The sequence below is a fragment of the Rattus norvegicus genome, chromosome 1, assembly GCF_036323735.1.
Source record: "Rattus norvegicus strain BN/NHsdMcwi chromosome 1, GRCr8, whole genome shotgun sequence".
Taxonomy (NCBI): domain Eukaryota; kingdom Metazoa; phylum Chordata; class Mammalia; order Rodentia; family Muridae; genus Rattus; species Rattus norvegicus.
This window is the reverse complement of record NC_086019.1, coordinates 131196612-131215687: the sequence shown is the minus strand read 5'-3', so window position 1 is coordinate 131215687 and position 19076 is coordinate 131196612. Positions and strand designations below refer to the sequence as shown.

The 19076-nt window shown below is 48.8% G+C and overlaps 1 protein-coding gene across 5 annotated transcripts in view; it reads right to left on the bottom strand.

Moving 5' to 3' along the window:
- The window catches only part of Igf1r (insulin-like growth factor 1 receptor), a 288878-nt gene that overhangs the window by 32977 nt on the left and 236825 nt on the right, over positions 1 to 19076 (bottom strand). For 2 of the 5 annotated variants that reach the window (XM_039102217.2, XM_008759500.3), the window contains exons 8-14: positions 17854 to 18092; positions 13749 to 13916; positions 13348 to 13555; positions 8248 to 8531; positions 6563 to 6699; positions 5938 to 6097; positions 11 to 113 (exon numbers count right to left, since the gene is read on the bottom strand). In XM_039102217.2, the coding sequence (XP_038958145.1) occupies positions 11 to 113; positions 5938 to 6097; positions 6563 to 6699; positions 8248 to 8531; positions 13348 to 13555; positions 13749 to 13916; positions 17854 to 18092 (1299 nt within the window). Of the gene's footprint in view, positions 1 to 10; positions 114 to 2712; positions 5315 to 5937; positions 6098 to 6562; positions 6700 to 8247; positions 8532 to 13347; positions 13556 to 13748; positions 13917 to 17853; positions 18093 to 19076 lie in introns of those variants that run through there. The other 3 variants (NM_001414181.1, NM_052807.3, XM_039102225.2) reach the window with 2 other exon arrangements.

Sequence of the window (19076 nt, the reverse complement as noted above, 5' to 3'; positions counted from 1 at the left end):
AGACACTCACCTCTTTCTATGGAAGACATACAGCATGATTACCAGGCCCCCCACAATCAGCAGGATGGCAACCGGCAGAGCAATGATCAGATGCATGAAATTCTCATACGTTGCTGCAGAAACAAGGAAGAAACAGGAAGACGTCACGCACGAGGTGAATAACTGTCTCATTTCTGTCTATGGGAGAATGATATTAACCCGTCTTTGAAAAAAGCCTTTACTCTCCCCATCACACAGCAGGAGTCTTCTAGTGTTAGGACTAGACCAGCAAACAAACTGAACTGTTGGAGAAAGAGGTAAATCAGTACAGACCGAAGTACGCGCTCCTTTAAAGTGCTGCATATTCCCAATATTGCGAGTGACCCTGAAGGCAAGTGCTTTCTGTGTGCAGTTCCATGGAAGCTTAGCTGAGGTAGAATGAAAAGGTTCTCATACACATACCAGTTGCCCATGCTATGTTTATCTTTAAGGAAGTTCCATGGACGGCTTGCTCGACGCCCTGGCCCCCCAAAGCACTGGATGACACTTCTTGCCAATGTTGCTCTAAGTGTTCTTACACGTATGTAAATCCAACTCAAGTCTGAACTTGGCTACCACTACCTGGGGGGTCGGTTCCACATGACGGGTACCGGGGATTCAGGTGTGCACCTCTGAAAATTCTGCCAGATCCAAGAACCCAGCCTGCGGACAGGTGGGGTAACATGGATGTGCACTGGGCACGGGGAAAAGAGGAGATGGGGGGGGGAGGGATGCCCCTCTCAGGGAAAGTCCCCCACACAGAGGAATGTCTTGCAGACGGTACTGAATGAAAAGCCAGCTGAGCTAAGCGGTCTCCACTCCACTCTGCAGATTCAAAGGAGTCAGTGGCTCAGCAGGAAAGCCCATGAACCACAACACTGACCAGGATATCAAGACGCTCCTGAGAGTGTAACAGTGGCACTTACATTTTGGGGCAGCCAACAGCTGTGTAATTGGACTTAAGGCCTCAGCACTGGCAGGACATTCTTGCCTGATAATGTATACCTAACTGATTATCTGTAACTGATGAGGTCATGGATCCTAGAGAAGAACCTGCTTCTGCCCCTTTCCTAAAGCATTCTACTTTCTAACTGCATCTGGGGACTCAAGCTTCCACCCCCAGATAACTGAGGCTCTCAGGCCTCACCAGAGCATCTTCTTCCTATAGCAGATGGAGAGGATCCATGACTGGTCAAAACGCAGGGAACAGCTGACCATTGGGTACCCATTCCCAATTGTCATACCCCTTCACAGCAAAGCAGGTGGTAAGATTCTAAGAGCCAGAGCACAGGGGTGTCTGCTGAGAGATGCTGCCTTTTACAAAAGATACCTGCATACATGAAATCTCAACAACACGGTTACCTAAGCCTGCATAATGACAATACCGGTTGACATGATTACTCAAGCATGGGAAATCTCTGAAGCCCCACCCTTAGATGAGAAGCCACCAGCAATCAATGGCTGCTGAGAGAAGGAGAATCGGTCTTTATCAGGCATAAGCTAGCTGATAGGGTCAGCCAATCCCAACTGGTCATCCCTAAACACATATATGTACAAGTAACACTAAATGAGCTTGGCAGGACATACGTGTGTGTGTGTATGCATATATGTATGTATGCATGCATGCATATATATATATATAATACACACACACACATATATACGTATTAATGTGTACATAAGTTGCTTACATGAATCTGAGAGAGGGGATATGGGAGAAGTTGGGAGAGAGAGGGGCTGGATGATGTAAATATGCAGTACTCACGTAAGAGATTCTAAAAGGCTAAAACTAAAACAATTAATAAGAAGTATCAGTGAACTCTTTCAAGGCCAGCTTGAAAACTGATTAGATTTATGTATTGGGGAGATGGTGTGTACGAGGACACACTGGGGTCCTCTGGGTACTGCCAAGTCTGGAGGAGTTAAGAGAATGTGTCATTCTCTCATGGCAAGCTATTCACAGCTCCATTTAGACCTCAGGAAGAAATCCTTTTCTATAAGCAAGATCAGAGAGGTGCCCCAGCTTTCCCAGGGGTTGCACTGGTAACTGACAAGTCAAGGTCCAAAGTCAGAGCCTGGCTTTCCTGCAGCCCTGGCTCAGAACAGCCACGACCCAAGGACTGGGAGGCTGGATTCCACCCATGTGCCAGGAGGAATGGGTAAGACTCCGGTTAAAATGGGAAAACAAATATACAAATGAAAATGAGTGTTTGGAGAAAAGGAAGAGAAGGGCTGTGAGCCCTCACCTGAGTGCCTGATGGAATGAAGATCAGGGATTGAAACGGATCGAGGAATTTCCATGAAAGCACTTTGGATTTCAGGCTCAGAAGAAGTCTACCATAACTCCTGGACACCCAAGTAGACATGTCTACAATAATGGGATGGCTTGTGAGTAAAGGGACTTGCTGTGTCACCCTCACAACCTGAGTTCAATCCCTGGAACCCAAGAACCAACTCTTCAAAGTTGTCCTCTAAACTCTGCATGTGTGCACATTGAGCACATGTCAACAATATATACACACACACACACACACACACACACACACACACACACACACACACACACCAGAAATGTCTCCTTGGGAAGGAGCTGGGGACTCCGTGGGGACATGTTCATGAACCATGAGTCACTTGCTAATGGTTGGTCTATCTCTAAACTCTATTCTTATTCTTGAAATACTACAAAAGCCAAACTAGTTTTTCAAATTAAATTTATTTCCGAATCAAGCATTTTCCAAAATGGATGGGGTTCAGCACCTTCCAATTCCTGAAAGTACTCATGTGTACCCCTGCCAGTGAGAAGCTCGGAGCTTTCCTCCCCCCCCCCCCCCCCAGGAGAGCTCTTAGTTCAGTGTTACTGATTCTACAGGTCAGGTTGTGCTGTGTTCTTTTTGAGTCTCACATTTCAACAGGGACACAGAGAAACTGGAACACATCCAGAAGAACAAAACTGCCAGAAAATTGCCTATGCAGTTGGCCTTCGAGAAAGGGCTGAAGGACCTGAGAATATTTAATTGGGAAAGGAGAAGTCTGACGAGGAGTTTAATAGATTTCAAGCTCAAAGACTTCCTTAAAAAAAATAGCGGGTGGTGCCGGGCTTTCCTCGTCCCCCCTCTGAGGATCAGACACAAGAAAACCCGCACTAAACTGCAGCCTAAGAGTCTTGTCGGACACTGGGAAAATTTCCCAGAAGCAAAGAAAGCTAGCACGCAGCTTCAATCCCCCTGAGGGATGTGCCAACTTCCACTGGAGAAACCCCATCGGAGGGCCTCTTAAGATTCCCCAGTGGCATCCCAGTCTTCGATTTACAAAGGCAGCTACAGACATGCTCTCTCCTAAGAAAAGCCAGGCTCACTCAGCTTAGGAAGCCAACACCGCTACTTCAGAGAACACTACCGAATTTCTAGACTTAGTCTCCGTACCCTGGGAATAAGAGAAAGGTAGGGAAGGAGCCTAGAGAGAGTTGCGGAGACGGCAGTGTTGGTGTGGCAGCATGGCATACTACGGTTAAAGCTTAAATGTACCCCAAGGCCAGAGATGCTCAGGGCTTCGTTGCCAGCTGTGATGTCATTGGGAAGTAGCAGGAACCTTAGGAGCTGGGCTCTAGAGGAAGGGAGTGAGGTCACGGGAAGGTAGACGACCTTTGAGAGAACTGTGAAACCTGGGCCCCTTTCTGTCCTTTGGAAGTGACCAGCTCTGTTCCAACCTGTGCCTCCTGCTTCTGATGCTTTGTCTCAGCACAGTCTGAAGGCAATGGAACCAACGACAATGCCCTACAACCCCTGGAACTGTGGGGCCATCCATCTAACTATCTCTGTGTTCTGTCATAACAGAGAGCTCCTCTAACATCACAGTGGAGTGTTAACACGTAACTGATGAGACCAGGCTACCCGGAACAAATGAGAAAATTCAGATTGTACCTGACAGAACTATCCATCCCATCATTCCTAAAATCTACATCTAGGCACGGCAGCCGCAGACACACAGAATCCTAGCTTCCTGTTTATAGTTTTGTTTACCTCTGTCCTTTTACAGTCACTGAGGATTTTCAAATGTCATGCATATCTTTGAATACCTGGAACTGACTAGGTGGATTATCAGAGTATTAACCGACATAAAGTTATACCTAATTATACCACAGTCTCACCGTATACAACAGATTTTAAAGCATGTGTACGTTAACCCCATCAGCATCAGCACTAACTCACACTGTTACCATTTCTGTGGTGACAAGGCTCTTAGCAATACTCAAGAACGCTTTATTAACTATAGCCACTGTGCTATACACAGTCCGTCCTTTGAAATTTTCCTTCCATCTACCTAAAACTGTGTACCTTTTGAGCAACACCCCCTAAGTTTCGTTCCCCTGGTAACCTGCAGGACTCTCTCTGAGCTTCCCCTTTTAGACTTATTTCACGTATACGTGAGGTCATGTGGTGTTTCTCTTTCTGCTCCTTCTGTTGACGGACGAGTATTATGCCACGTACACGTACCACATTCCTCACCCAGGCGTCTGCTGGAGGATACGTCCACTGTCTGTTTACTGTGGCGAGTGGGTTGATAAACGAGCGAGTGTAGATTTCAACACAACTGACTTCGTTTCTTCTGGATGAGTACTCAGGACTAGGGGATTGCTGGATCTGTTGAGACCTTGTCTGAATCACGAATCCAGAAGAGACCAGTAGGGACATAGACACCAGGAAACAACAGTTTACCACAGCCAAGATTCTAGCCTCAAAGCTGGGCTGAGATCTTTGGGGGTAGCATGGGGGGGGGTGCAAAAGAAATTCACATTTGGTCCTATTATAATATTTGTTCACATATTACATGAACATGAAATAATCTAAAAAATTTGGTTTCTATTAAGACGTGTAAAAATTCACTGAGTACTATTTCAACAACAACACAAGAAAAAGGCTAAATTTTTGGGGTCAAACAAGTATGCAGCCCTTGCATTTAAACGTTTCACAACACTGAGTTTTAAATCTGACATCGCATGGAGCAGCCTAAGAATCCCATCTTCTCGGTGGTTTCCATGAAACATTACCCACTAGTGTCTGTGCGAATTAACGTGAGCAGTATCTCTCAGTGCATACTGGTGGGCAAGGAAGAGCACATCTGCTTTTCACCACTGGACACACGAGGGGAGAAGAATGACTCTGACGGGGATGCTGTTCTGCAGATTCCTGCCCTGGAGCAGTGTCACCAGATGACCCCTGGGAAGATGCTGACTGCTGGATCAGCTTCATTGACCAGGCAGGAGACTGAATGTTCAACTTGATGCTTTGCAAAACGCCTGCACACACGAGACACGGTGAGAGCAAGGGTATCTTCTGGGTTGCACAATCGTCTTCTAGTTTGTCACAGGATAAGGATCCAAGGCTCAACATCTTCCCAGGCTGAGATATCAGACAACATCCTGGTTCCTTAGCGTGACCCCTTGGGAAAACTTCCTGGCTCGGGGATGTGTGTGTGTGTGTGTGTGTGTGTGTGTGTGTGTGTGTGTCTGTCTGTCTGTCTGTCTGTGTCGGTGGGGTGATGGTGGCACAGCGGTGTGTACATTAGTAGTAAATATCAAGTGTCTTCCTTTCTGGCTTGCTACCTCTACTGTCTAGACATGGCTTCTCACTGAAACCAGAGTTCACCAATGGGCTAGACTGGCTAGCTAGCATGCTACAAAACTTTTACTGTCAATTCCCTGAACACAGAGGTTACAGAGGCATACAACGGTGCCCCCGGTTTTTATTTCAAGGACTTGAACTTGGATCTTTAAGCAGGCACTTTCCCTAATAAGTCACCTCCACAACCCAGTCAGCTCTGCTCTAACAGAAAACAAGAGAGCCTCGAAAGCTCATGGCTTCCGCGTTCTGGCCCAGCCAGTTTCTAAGTGTACCATGCATCTCCTTCAGTAAGACTTACTTTTGGCTGGGACATAGAAGAACACAGGATCTGTCCACGACCCATTCCCAGAGAGGGAGGTAGCCTGAATCCGGGCCGTATAGTTCCCTGGGTTTAGACGGTTAAGTTTGGCCCCTCCATACTTCCTGTACTCCTGTCTGGACACACATTCCCGCTGATCCTATGGAAATGTAAGGTAAGTGTTAATTTCCTACACGCATGAGTGAGATCTGACCTCTATCGACTCAAATCATTATGCTGTTAACTCCAGCTGCCTAACCTCTGCCTAACGATTGTCCAGGTTATCAATATAAAGGAAGCAATCATATCATAAAGGTAGCCTTCAGGTCAGCCCAAGGGAAACTGTAATAAGTATGTTGGTAATCGAACAGAACTCAAGAGGAAAGGTCATTAAGACGTGTCTAGTACGAGGCCTATGTACAGTTTAACTGTTTGTAGGTGAAGTGCAGCCAGCTCCGTGCACCCAAGTTATTATTCAGCGGAGATGGTGTTGCTGGGAAGAACCTTATCCTCACCTCCTCACCAACTGCCCACCTCTCTGCTGTCTGCTTAGAGGCCGGCAGACCACTGGCACGCTCTAGCATGTACTCTCAGCGCTGAAATACATGCACGGTCCCCCACTTACCTCGACTTGCGATCCGTATTTTATTTCATACATTAGAATCAATCCGTTGGGGTTCTCGGGTTCTGGCCACTTTAAAAAGATGGAGTTTTCAGGTCTTGGCTCCCAGGTCACTGGGCCAGGAATGTCATCTGCTCCTTCTGCATAATTAATATAAACAAACAGTTGAATTGGGTTTAGGTCCCCAGAAAGGATGCCAAATGGTACGCTAACATAAGAAATACTCTTTCCCGGGCTGGAGAGATGGCTCAGCCGTTAAAGGCTAGGTTCACAACCAAAAATATAAGAAATACTCTTTCCCCCCCAATCCTTGTACATCTAGGACTCTGGACAGGGACCTTGTAGGAGTTCTTCCCTGAGATGGCTGTAAGATTAGGGTCTGGAACTGCCTGGTGACCCGTCATCTGAAGACGCCACAGTACCTCCCTCCTTTCTGACTGGAAAAACCTGTGGCTGAGTACAAGGGAATGCTCCTGAAAAACCTATGTAGTATTCTCCAGGTCCACTTCCCTACCTAAAACAATAAAAAAATGAACCCTTCAAGCAGCCCTGAAGGAGGGCAGTGAGCTTCAGTGCGCTGAGCCTCCAGCTGTGGCACTGACACATTCTCTGCAGTCCACACCCTCATAGCCACTGCAGCTTCCACATGGGAGGAAGGGCCACTTATGAGGCTGGCCTCTGAGGCAGCTGTTCTGGCCATCCTCTCCTACAGCCACTGCCGGCCTCACTTCTGGAACCGAGGAGGTGAATCAAAGCTGTTGAGTGACAGTGGGGAAAGGCCCTGGGAGATAAGCTGGTCTCTGTCTCTTCTTGGACTGGGAAGCCGAGACACAGGAGGCAAAGGGCTGCAGGTGAGTGCCAGAGCCTATCTCAGAAGCTCCTACTGCCCCGGTTCCTATCATGCTTTGTTCTCTCCCCTGTTTGACACCTCCTCCAGAAATGAGAAGTGTCAGTTCACCATGCTTCACGGACAGGTGAATAGCCGGCAGGGTGACGGGCAGTGTCTAACTGTAGGAGGAGGCCCATGGGCTGCTCCAGCTGACCCTGGGGACAAGGTCCCCTCTGCATCGAGGCAGCTACTTTATTTGGGACCTGGAGTGCCCATCACAGGTCTGAGGTGTGCTAAGAAGGTCTTTGTGTACTCGGTCTCTAGCCCCTGGCACTACTGAGAGAAGGCAGACCCTTTAGGAGGTTGGGCTTCACTGAAAGAAGTCAGGTCACTGGGAAGCTGCCTTTCACCCCTCCTTTTCAAGGCTGCCATGAGGGGAAATAAGTTTCCCTTACTATCTACTGCTGACATGACGTGGTGTTTCACTACAAGCCCCAAAGCAGTGAGGCAAGTCTCTGTGGCCTGAAACTCCCGAAATACTGAGATCAAAGTAAACCTTTCCTCCTGGTCAGACGATGGCCTCAGGTCTTTTGTGACAGCGATGGAAAGCTAACTCGGTCAGCTGTGTACAGAAAGGCACAGGGGTGTGTGCAGGAGGGAGAGTCCTGAAGGGGGCTCATAAAGGCTTTCTATGGTAAGTCTGGGATGAGAACCCACACTGGGAACACATTCTCCGTTCCTTGGGCACAACAAGGTTGTGGACCAACGAGCACACACTCGTAGGACTGAATCTAAGGGCTGTCAGCCTCCCCCCCCCCGCCCCCCAGCTCTGAGCTGGTGGTGGGGCTACCTGCCATACCTGCTGGCATGGTTCTTGCAAAGACAAAGTTGGAGGCGCTGCAGCCCAGCTTCTCAGCCTCGTGGTTGCAGCTGTGGATATCGATACGGTACAGAGTGAAAGGCCGGAGGTTGGAAATGACAGTCCTCTCCTTGTTATCCACTCTGCTCTCAAAGAAAGGGTATTCTGTCTCGAACTCTTCCGGGTCTGTGATATTGTAGGTGTCAGCTACCGTGGTGTTCCTGCTTCGGCTGGACATGGTGGTGTTAGCCACCTGCAGGACATCTCTCCGCCTCCTCTCAGGTCTGCAGGGAACACAAGGTCAGCCGCTAAATTCTTTAGCTTTCTTTGTCTTTTTCACGGCCAGGGTAGAAGTAATGGAAAAGGAACACATCCTAGCCCTTGAACTAAAAGAAAGTATTCAGGCTTCCTTGGATGAGAACCAACAAATAACCAGGGGGATTTCCTTCCTCGTGACCCATCTTGTACTCTCTGCGGCACCCTCAGGGACGCAGGCACGCATGAACACACACACATCGAGAACACTAGGAAACAATGTGTGGGCCATTCTTAGCCAGGCACTGTTCTGTTTTACCTGACAGTGCTACTTGGTCAGGCCTGATGACTGAACATTAAACAGGACAAACCAACCAGGCTCATAAGACTAGCCGGGAAAAGTGAGGTACCTTATGGCTAAGACACACAAGTCCAACAGTGGTGGCTTTTTTGATCTTCTCTGAAATGGAAATGCCCTAGTTTAAGCAGTGAGCAAGTACCTGAATCCCAGAGCTTTTCCTGAGTAATAGGATCTCCTATTGATGATGCCCCCAGTCCCTAGTACGCATCGAGGTCTTGGAGGTCTATCAAACCGGCTTCGCTCCCTCCTTGGCAGTGATTGATACCTGTGGCCGCCTCCCAAGAGCCTGCTTGTGAGGGGGTTGACTTGTGTTGGCTTGAAAAACTACACAAAAATAACGGGAACAGGGGCTGGGGCTCCCTTTCCCTCTACAAACCTTAAAACTGGCTTCTAACATTCATAAAAACTGAAAAAAAAAATATATATAATGGCAGACAAGCAGACCTATGGGGTCGAAGCAGCCCTCAGGTGGTCTGCAGGTGAGCAGTAGGCGAGCTGGGTGCTGAGCTGCTGCTGGCACTGCTTGTGACTGGGCAAGGGGTGAGAGAACAGGCGGGATGCGTTCCGTCTGGTAAGAACTCGACAAGTCTAAGATGAAAATGTGGAACTCAGCGGAGAGAACAGAAGTTCCCACACATGGGGCACCGTGGAAGCCATGCCTCAGGCCTGTGGATGTTCCCTAGGCCAACATCTGGAAGCGTGAGGTGGTGGTGGTGGGGAGGGTTGTATGCCCCGCAGTCTGCAGCAGAGGGATCTGCTATCAAAACCACAGTTCTTTGTTGGGTGTTAACATGCCAGTTCCCACTAAAAGCGTATAAACTGCCCATGTTGGGGCCGGTCACAAAAGTTAGGGCCGGGCATTTGTTTTCATAATGCTGGGGAAAGAAAAATTAGGGAACGAGGGCACCATTCCACCATGCTCACACCCAGCAAACTACTGACCCGGCAACAAACCACCCATCCCCCGGAAGGAAAGATACAAGAAACCACACTTTTGGGGGAAAGGGAGGCTAGGAACACGTTCAAAACGTTCTAATAAATTTCCTGCCTCCTGTTCAAAACCAGCACAACACAAACTTGTGTCTTCATGTAAGAAGTTGCCTGCATTTGATATTGCAAAATGATACCGGTCCACTCCCAACAAACTGGGTTACAGCACCAAGCAGACTAAGTAGTCTCCTTATTGATAAACACGGCTCTCCTCCAGATTATCTATTCTACTGCTATTGGAAAAACCTGTACTTCTTACATATAAGAATGTTTTAATGACAGAAACTAAGTGGCTTCAAAAATAAAGATGGCGGCCAACGAAAGCCATTATTTACTTAAAACACCAAGTTTAGGAAGTAACTTTATGAACAGTAGCCTCCGTTCTACAATAAACTTACAGGCAAAGTCAGACAACGCAGAAGGACTAAATCTGACTCGTTTGCCTTCAGCCCCCAGATAAACTGTACCTAGAAGGACATGAAGGTAGGAATAGGTTTTAGGTGATTCAATTGTGTGATGACAGAGTTGCTCCTGTCATCCAGGGTGCTCCTTTACAGGGACCTTGCGAGATCATGTATGGATGCCAGACTTGTGCCTTGGCAGGAAGTGAGAAAACAAACATAACGAACCTAAACCCAAACACCCAAACGGCCAGGTGTGGCGACACCTATCTGCATGTTGGGCTTCTTTCGGGACAGAGAGAGTCAGGCCGTGTGACTGAGTGAGCACATTCAGCAGGCAGGATCTGGCCGAGAGGAAACTCTTTCAAACCCACAGTACAAGGCCTGCACAGTCCCAACTAGGTCAACCACAGCCCTGCTGCTCCATCACTTAGCCTTGGTGTTGCATAGCTGATGATAACAGCAGTCACGAAGTGATGTCATCTGGCTATAACCAAATGCTAGGGCCTTTCTGCTAATGGCCTGTCCACCCTGGGCTCTCATGTTGGATTGTTGGGTGTTTGGTCACCGGTGGGGTAGCTGCATGAAGAACCTTTAGAGAACGGGCCTGTTGGGGGAGATCCTGATGTCATATGGGGAACTGTAATAAAGAGGGTTTAGTGCCTCTAGATGGCAGTCTTACGAACAAGGCTAAGCGCTGGACTTCTGTCCAGCGTCCTGTCTGCCTTGCACTCTCTGCTGCCCCACAAGCACTTCTGCCACGGTGCTCTACCACGCACACACTCAAGGACGCCTTCATCGGGGCAGAACCCATGCCAACTCCTTACTCTTCTATCTTTAAAACTGGTGAGCTATGCACACTACCAAGCACCAGGCAATTTGCTAGCAACAGTGAAGGAACTTATAACATCCACTCACAGCCTAAACCTCTGGCAGTGCCTAGGAGAGCCCTGGATCTCGACTGACATCCAGTACAAGCGTGGTAATGGGAGGACCTCTGTCTGGTCTCCTTGGAACACTGCATACCTGGCCATTCTTGTGGCTACAGGAACTCTTACTAGCTGGGTGTTGGTTCGGGTGGAATGGTCCACATAGATAAGCCAATGAAGGGATGAGGGTTTGGTATTAGAGGATGCAGGTCTTAGACTCAAGACTCGGTAAGTTACTTAGGACATCACTGGATCCAGTTTTTAAAGCACCTTTGGATTTATTTCCTGTGTTGGGGTTTTCAAATTCAAGGAAGCACACACTACACACAGGGGAAGATGGGTCAAAAAAAACAGCAGTGCATCTTGACACACAGAGGTGGCTTCAACAGCAGCCTGGCAGCCTGCCAATCAACTGGAGCTGCCCCGAGTGGGGCAGATGGGAGTATGCACGGCCTACTACAGGGTACTGGGAGCTGTAGTAATTTCTACTGTGAGAGGAAGGGAGCGGAAGGAAGCCCCTGAGAAACCAGGACACCAACTCTCAAAAGGACTGTTAACCTCTAGAGCTAACCGGTCCTTATTTCCTTCTCGATTGACTTTTCAGTAATATGGTTCTCTCTCACTATTTCACAAGTATCATGGAAGTCATCTTAAAATCCACTTGTTGATATAATCCAAGAAAGGCAGCAAAGGCAAAGTAACAGCAGGACACACAGCCACTAAAGGCTTGGGGAAGCTCGGGAGAAGGGAATAAGCCCAGAAGACCACAAGCAGTTGGGGTGCCATGGGGACTTGGGTGGGCACCTCACTGGTCTGAATCCAGCTATCTAGCCAGTTTTCAGCCTCCAATGGTGTGTGCAGCCTCTCAGGAGGATATTCCAGGGTCACGTCCTCTATCTCCTTCCTAGACATTATGAGCTAGCCCCTCTGGACTACAGTGAAAATGTACAATCACTGTCGCTATGTCCAAGATATTCGCATCACCTTAAACTACCATTAAAAAAAAAAGATCACCTGTTTCCCTTTCCACCCTATTCTTTCTTTAAAAATATTTATTTCTTTATCTTATGTGTATGAGAGCTCTGTCTGCATGTGCACCTGCATGCCAGAAGAGGGCACTGGAACTCATTACAATGGTTGTGTCTCACATGGTTGCTGGGACTTGAACTCAGCACTTCTTGACGAGCAATTGATGCTCATAACAGTTCAGCCGTCTCTAGCTCCTCCACCCTACTCTTAACCCCTAGGAAATGTGGCTAGCCTGCCACATGTGTCTATTCTGTGTATTTCGTATACACAAAACCATACAGTATTTACCCTTTACATCGCTCACACCTTCTTTCCTTTTTCACAGCTAGCTATTATTCCATTGGATGGATATACCATCATTTGCTTATCTATCTATAGACGGACAGCTGAGGTTTTTCTAGCTTTTCCCCCAGCACGGCAATCAAACTTTTCCTTTATTTAAAACAAAAATTAAATACATTTACTCCCCTCCAGCCCCCCGCATGAGGGTAGAGGTTGAAGGACAGCTTGCGGGAGTCAGCTCTCTCTTTCACGTGGGTGCTGAGGACAGGACCCAGGTGTTTAGGCTCAGGATGTACCTTTACCCACGGAACCAGCTCACTGGTCCCCTTCATTTGCCTTCTTGCTTTGCAGAGACTGAGGGCAGAACAGGAGTGGAGGGAGTACCTGGGACAGAGTTCCACACACTTAGGAGACTCAACTGTAATGGACACACTGAGCACACACAAGGCTATGTTTGGAAGCTGGATGCCCTTTGAAATGGACTCTGATTCCAGTCCCCGTTCGCTCCACTCCTCTGCCGGGTTGTATGACAACGGACAGAAGAAGGGAAGGCAAGACTGGCTCAAGCCTTAGCTTTTCCCTTCATCTGTGTCCATGAGGACAGTCAAGTGATTTATGCAGTGGCTCCACCACAAGGTGAGGACGACCCCACCTGCTTTGAGAGAGGTGATGTGGCTGAGGCTACACGGTTCTCATATTCATGCAACCTCTTCCCACACATGAGCCCTGGGCCCCTTCCTGCAGGGCGAGCCTCCTTCTAGGTGGGTTCCGTGTGGTACCCCCATCGTGCAGCGGGGAGTGAAGTGCTGGGGCTGGCTCGATGGAGAGTAGCATTTCCAAAAGGCATACTCACCTGGGCACAAAGATGGAGTTGTGAAGGAAATTCTCAAAGACTTTACGGTACTCAGCCTCCTCCTTCTCAGCCTGCTTCTCAGCTTCGGTTTTAGGACAGGCACAGCACGGCCCTTTATCACCACCGCACACTTCTGTCTTGGGATTTTCTGTCACCTCCTCCACATCGATGGTACCATCGGCGTACTTTCTGATGGGTATTTTGTCTGCTTGGAGAAGAATAGAGTGGGAATGGAAGCCACCCACGGTGTGCCAGGGAGCGTTGTGAGTGGGGGAGGGGGGCTGGTGCGCTCTGCCAGGAATCAAGGCCTGCACACGCGGGTGTAACCCTGGGGGCTCAGGGACTCTCAGACAACAGGCAAGGCCAGTGGCACTGCCCTGCCGGCTGCCAGCCCAGCTCACCTTTGGAGCAGTAGTTGTGCCGGAACAGATAGCCATCCTGCGGCTGCCGCTGCCACCTCACAATGTAGTAACTCAAGTTACCATTGGGCAGAGTTGGGGGGTTCCACTTCACGATCAGCTGAGAGGAGGAGTTTGATGCCGAGAGGACATCTAGAGGAATGGAAGGAACTGCAGGGGAGAACGAAGGACATTTCAGAAAACAGAACGGAACCCGAGGTCGAGCTTTATCAGGGAGTCGACAGGAAGCTGCAAGGCTGACCTGGGCACAAAGCGAACCTGAGCTTTTTTTTTTTTGTTCTTTTTTTTGGAGCTGGGGACCGAACCCAGGGCCTGCGCTTCCTAGGTAAGCGCTCTACCACTGAGCTAAATCCCCAGCCCCGAACCTGAGCTTTTGAAGGATTACTAACCGGGATGGCGGGGGGGGGGGGGGGGGGGGGGGGGGGGGGGGGGGGGGGCTCTCTTCTGAGCACCTGCTCTCAGATAATCTCTGTGCAAACACTCTCGGCTCACTGACCTGGGACCGGGGCATAGCTGGGGTAAAAGGGGACTCTAGAAAACCTACAGTTGACTCAATTATGACAACTGTTGCTCTCCAGTGTGTCTTAGGAAATGGCAAATTGGACTGCGTAGTCATTTCCCCATGATTGCGAATTTGAATCTCTGGTAAAGACGACAGGGAACCAAAATGGAGAGCTGGACAGCATGTGGGGTGGTATGTGCCTGTGTGAAAGGTCTGTGAAACAAGGACCTGGACTCACAGATCTTGTAAGCAAGCTTGACTCAGGGAAGCCAGTATACCTGAGTCATGATTCTATTCAAAGTCCTGTTACCAGCAAACGAGTTTAACAAAATGACCAAGGCTTACGTACTGCCGACGCCCGGACTCGAATGTAGAACTGACTTACGTAAAAAGGTCCTAGGGGACCACTGCCATGCCCTTGCTGGAGTTCCCACAGCAAAACCAATACCACAGCTGAAAGCCTACCCCATCCCCAACCACATACATGACAAAGAACAAGGCCCACTGATCTTTGGCAGTTCCCAAAGTCCAAGAGATAGGATCGTGGTATGCCACTTAAATATGAGGTCAAACCAAGCCATTTTTGATATCTGAAAGGTGCAAATAGCTTGTACTGGTTTGTCTTATGTCCACTTGACACAACCATCTAACAGAAAGAAACCTCAGTTGAGAAGACAACTCAGTATGATCAGGCTGTAGTCAGGCCTGTGGGCACCTTCTTAACTAATGCTTCGAGGGGGGTGGAGTTCAGCTCATTGTGGTGTGGAATGTGGAAGCCTCTGGGATGGTGGTCCTGGGTTCTGTAAGAAAGCAGGCTGAGCAAGCCATTGGGAGCAAGCCAGTCAGCAGCATCCCTCCACAGTTCCTGTCTCTGCTGGACTTTTTACCCTGGCTTCATTCACGACCACAGACTGTGATCTGGATACTGATGTCAAATCCTTTCCTTACCAGGTCATAGACGACCACATCAATAGGAAGTAATCAGAGGGGCGTTAGGATGCATGTGGTGCTCAAGGCTCCGAGAACCTCGGAGTGGCAGCATGTTGGAAGATCAAAACTGATACTAGCTCTTGCAGACAAAACAAGCACTCGATGCCTGGTCAAGCACTTGATGCCTGGTCATGCGATGGTTCCCAAAAGTAAGTATTTCCAAACAAGTCTCTATACTAAAGATTTCAATGACAAGTTTCCCAGACGAAGCAGAGGCACAGGAGGGACTAAGTATGTCATTATCAGTCACAAGCACTTTTGAGGCCAGAGGACAAATGCAGTTTTTAATATTTAGGAAGGAGAACGAGATTTCTTAGGAATTTGCTATAATAATAATAAGAAGGCATTCCTGCTTTTGTTTTTCTTTCCTCAAATCTCAAATCTGCTGCAACGATTCACTGGGAATTATTTCTCCCAAATTTTAGGATGAAAAATGTATTCAGTTGCACTCGAAATTCCACTAAAGCAACCCATTCCCAGGACTAGAGGCCTGTGTGGAAAATTCATTTCTATGAACACTTGAGGGTCCGCGGTATGGCTGTGACTGCTTATGGGATCTCTATGAACACTTGAGGGTCCGCGGTATGGCTGTGACTGCTTATGGGATCTCTATGAACACTTGAGGGTCCGCGGTATGGCTGTGACTGCTTATGGGATCTCTATGAACACTTGAGGGTCCGCGGTATGGCTGTGGCTGCTTATGGGATCTCTATGAACACTTGAGGGTCCGCGGTATGGCTGTGACTGCTAATGGGCTCTCTATGAACACTTGAGGGTCCGCGGTATGGCTGTGACTGCTTATGGGATCTCTATGAACACTTGAGGGTCCGCGGTATGGCTGTGGCTGCTTATGGGATCTCTATGAACACTTGAGGGTCCGCGGTATGGCTGTGACTGCTTATGGGATCTCTATGAACACTTGAGGGTCCGCGGTATGGCTGTGGCTGCTTATGGGATCTCTATGAACACTTGAGGGTCCGCGGTATGGCTGTGGCTGCTTATGGGATCTCTATGAACACTTGAGGGTCCGCGGTATGGCTGTGACTGCTTATGGGATCTCTATGAACACTTGAGGGTCCGCGGTATGGCTGTGACTGCTTATGGGATCTCTATGAACACTTGAGGGTCCGCGGTATGGCTGTGACTGCTTATGGGATCTCTATGAACACTTGAGGGTCCGCGGTATGGCTGTGACTGCTTATGGGCTCTCTATGAACACTTGAGGGTCCGCGGTATGGCTGTGACTGCTTATGGGATCTCTATGAACACTTGAGGGTCCGCGGTATGGCTGTGACTGCTTATGGGATCTCTATGAACACTTGAGGGTCCGCGGTATGGCTGTGACTGCTTATGGGATCTCTATGAACACTTGAGGGTCCGCGGTATGGCTGTGACTGCTATGGGCTCTCTATGAACACTTGAGGGTCCGCGGTATGGCTGTGACTGCTTATGGGCTCTCTATGAACACTTGAGGGTCCGCGGTATGGCTGTGACTGCTATGGGCTCTCTATGAACACTTGAGGGTCCGCGGTATGGCTGTGACTGCTTATGGGCTCTCTAACGTGGCACGGTGGTGGAAGTGGGGTAAAGGAGCTCTAAGTTATCGTTAAGATCTTCTCACTCTGCCACTTAGGTACAAGTCTGTGATATTTCCACGCACCCTCCTCGCCAAAACAGAACCTGCTCTCAGAACGTTTACTGGTGCTGTAGACCTTGTGCTCTCCTCACCCCACAAATCCCTATGTGGAAACCCTCTCCTTCAAATGTTGGGGCTCTGCAAAGCGAATGGGTCACGAGGAGAGAGTTGTAGTCTACAGAATTAGCATTCTAAAGAAAAGAAGGTTGGAGAACCCTGTGTGTGCTCTTTTAGACACGTGAGGGCACATCAAACAGATGTGTCTATAGGCCAGGAAGTTGGCTCCAACCAGTCACAAAATGCCAACGCTTTGCTCTTGGAATGGAGAAGTATCTTTCTTTGCTTTGTAAGCCCCTCGGACTGTGGGATTTTTGTTGCAAGAGGTCAGTCATTATCTTTACAGTGACGCACACCTTTCTACCTGTAGTCTTGGGATATAAGTTCGCACACACGTTTGCTTTTCCCACTTCTAGGTTCTGGAGCTGGGGAACTTGTGCATAAGCATAGGATGAGAAGGGATCTGTCAGTGAGCGGGTATCACAGGTCTCTATGCCTGCTGGGAGGCTGGTGGGTGCAGAACAAAGATACAGAGCCATCAAGTCACTAGATGGGGCATGGGCCAGTGTCACCTCGGTTCCTAAAGTCTGCACTGAAACAGATGAGACCACCCACAGGTGGCTACATCCTGGGCATTCAGAAAGAAACCATCCTACTGCCTTGGAGAACACTGGTTCATTGCCGTAGAGCAGAGGGATTGACGATTAAGATGGTGCCAAGTCTAGAAAACGGCTCAGGAGAACTGAAGGTGTTGGCATTGAGAATATAACACAGCAGCAGCAACAGGCATCTCATTGCTAGCCCTGCAGCCCCACTATGCTCACATAAATAAAGCCAGCTTATAAAAAGTCAGAGAATGATGGCATGGCGTGGCAGGGGGTGCTCATTCGATGTGTAGATACCTGAAGCGTTGGTGCGAATGTACAAGATTTCACTTTTGGCCCCACGGATGTGGTCGTTTTCCACCATGGTGAGGGTCACAGCCTTGACATAGACTGCATACTGGGTCCAGGGCTTCAGCCCATGCAGCAAAATGCCAGGCTCCCCCTCCTTGTTCGGAGGCAGGTCCACGTCCACCATGTTCCAGCTGTTGGAGCCACAGGCATCCTGCCCGTCGTATTCCGTGACGTTTTTAAAGGGTCTGCAAGACAAATCAACACAGGCCACAGAATGTTGAAGGGCTCTGGCATCAAAGCTCTCAGGAACCTTCCCCAGGGGCTGAGCGTGTCACACTTTCTATAACGGGAATTCCGAATAAAACTCATCGTCAATTAGATTTCTATACAAGAATAAAGTCAAGCATCTGGACCCAGGAGCTCGGCAGCTATGAACCACAGAACCGAACTAGCAGCCTTAGAGACGGCAAGTTCCGTATTCACAGGGACGGAAACGCTGCTCCTAAGACACGCAGATGCCGATGTCCCTCTCAAGCATGGCTGTTTAATGCAAATATTAAACTGATAAGAGATAACTTTCGAACAAAACTAACTTTCCTACCCCCTCCGCCCCCAGAGTTCTACAATGTAAGTTGATAATAGCTATTTTTTGATGCTTCTAATAGCTATCTCATAATATTCAAATATTTTGCTTCCTGATTGTCTCAGAAAGTGGCACAGTGATACCATCAGTTAACACTGCAGCATGCTGGCAGCACTTCTGAAGGGAAGGGAGGGTTCTCCACAGAGGCACTGTGGGCAGGGTCTCTACCTTCACGAGATGGAAGGGCCGCTAGCCACTGGCTTCTGAAATTGTACTGACATGACCTGTGTTCAATCACGATGGGAGATGGGTGCCTTCCACTTACGCAAATGCTGAGAGATTGTGAGCTTTCTATTTCCCATGGGCTATAACAGTTCCCAGGACCCCAGGTCCAGCAGCAGCGAAGGCGCCAGGCACTGCCACTAGCACCTTTGCTTCTGGGAAGATGAGCACCTGGGAAAACGGATGACCACATAGACGGGAAACCACCCGGCCACAGGAGGCCTAGTGGGAGAATGAGATCGCTCAGAGAGCTCTAATGCTGAGCAGGCAAGGTGTTCCTATCAGTACAGGGAAACTCTTAGAAGATCCTGGGAAATGCTGACAGCTAGGCTAGCCCCTCTCTGTTCCTCTTTAATTCTAAAGG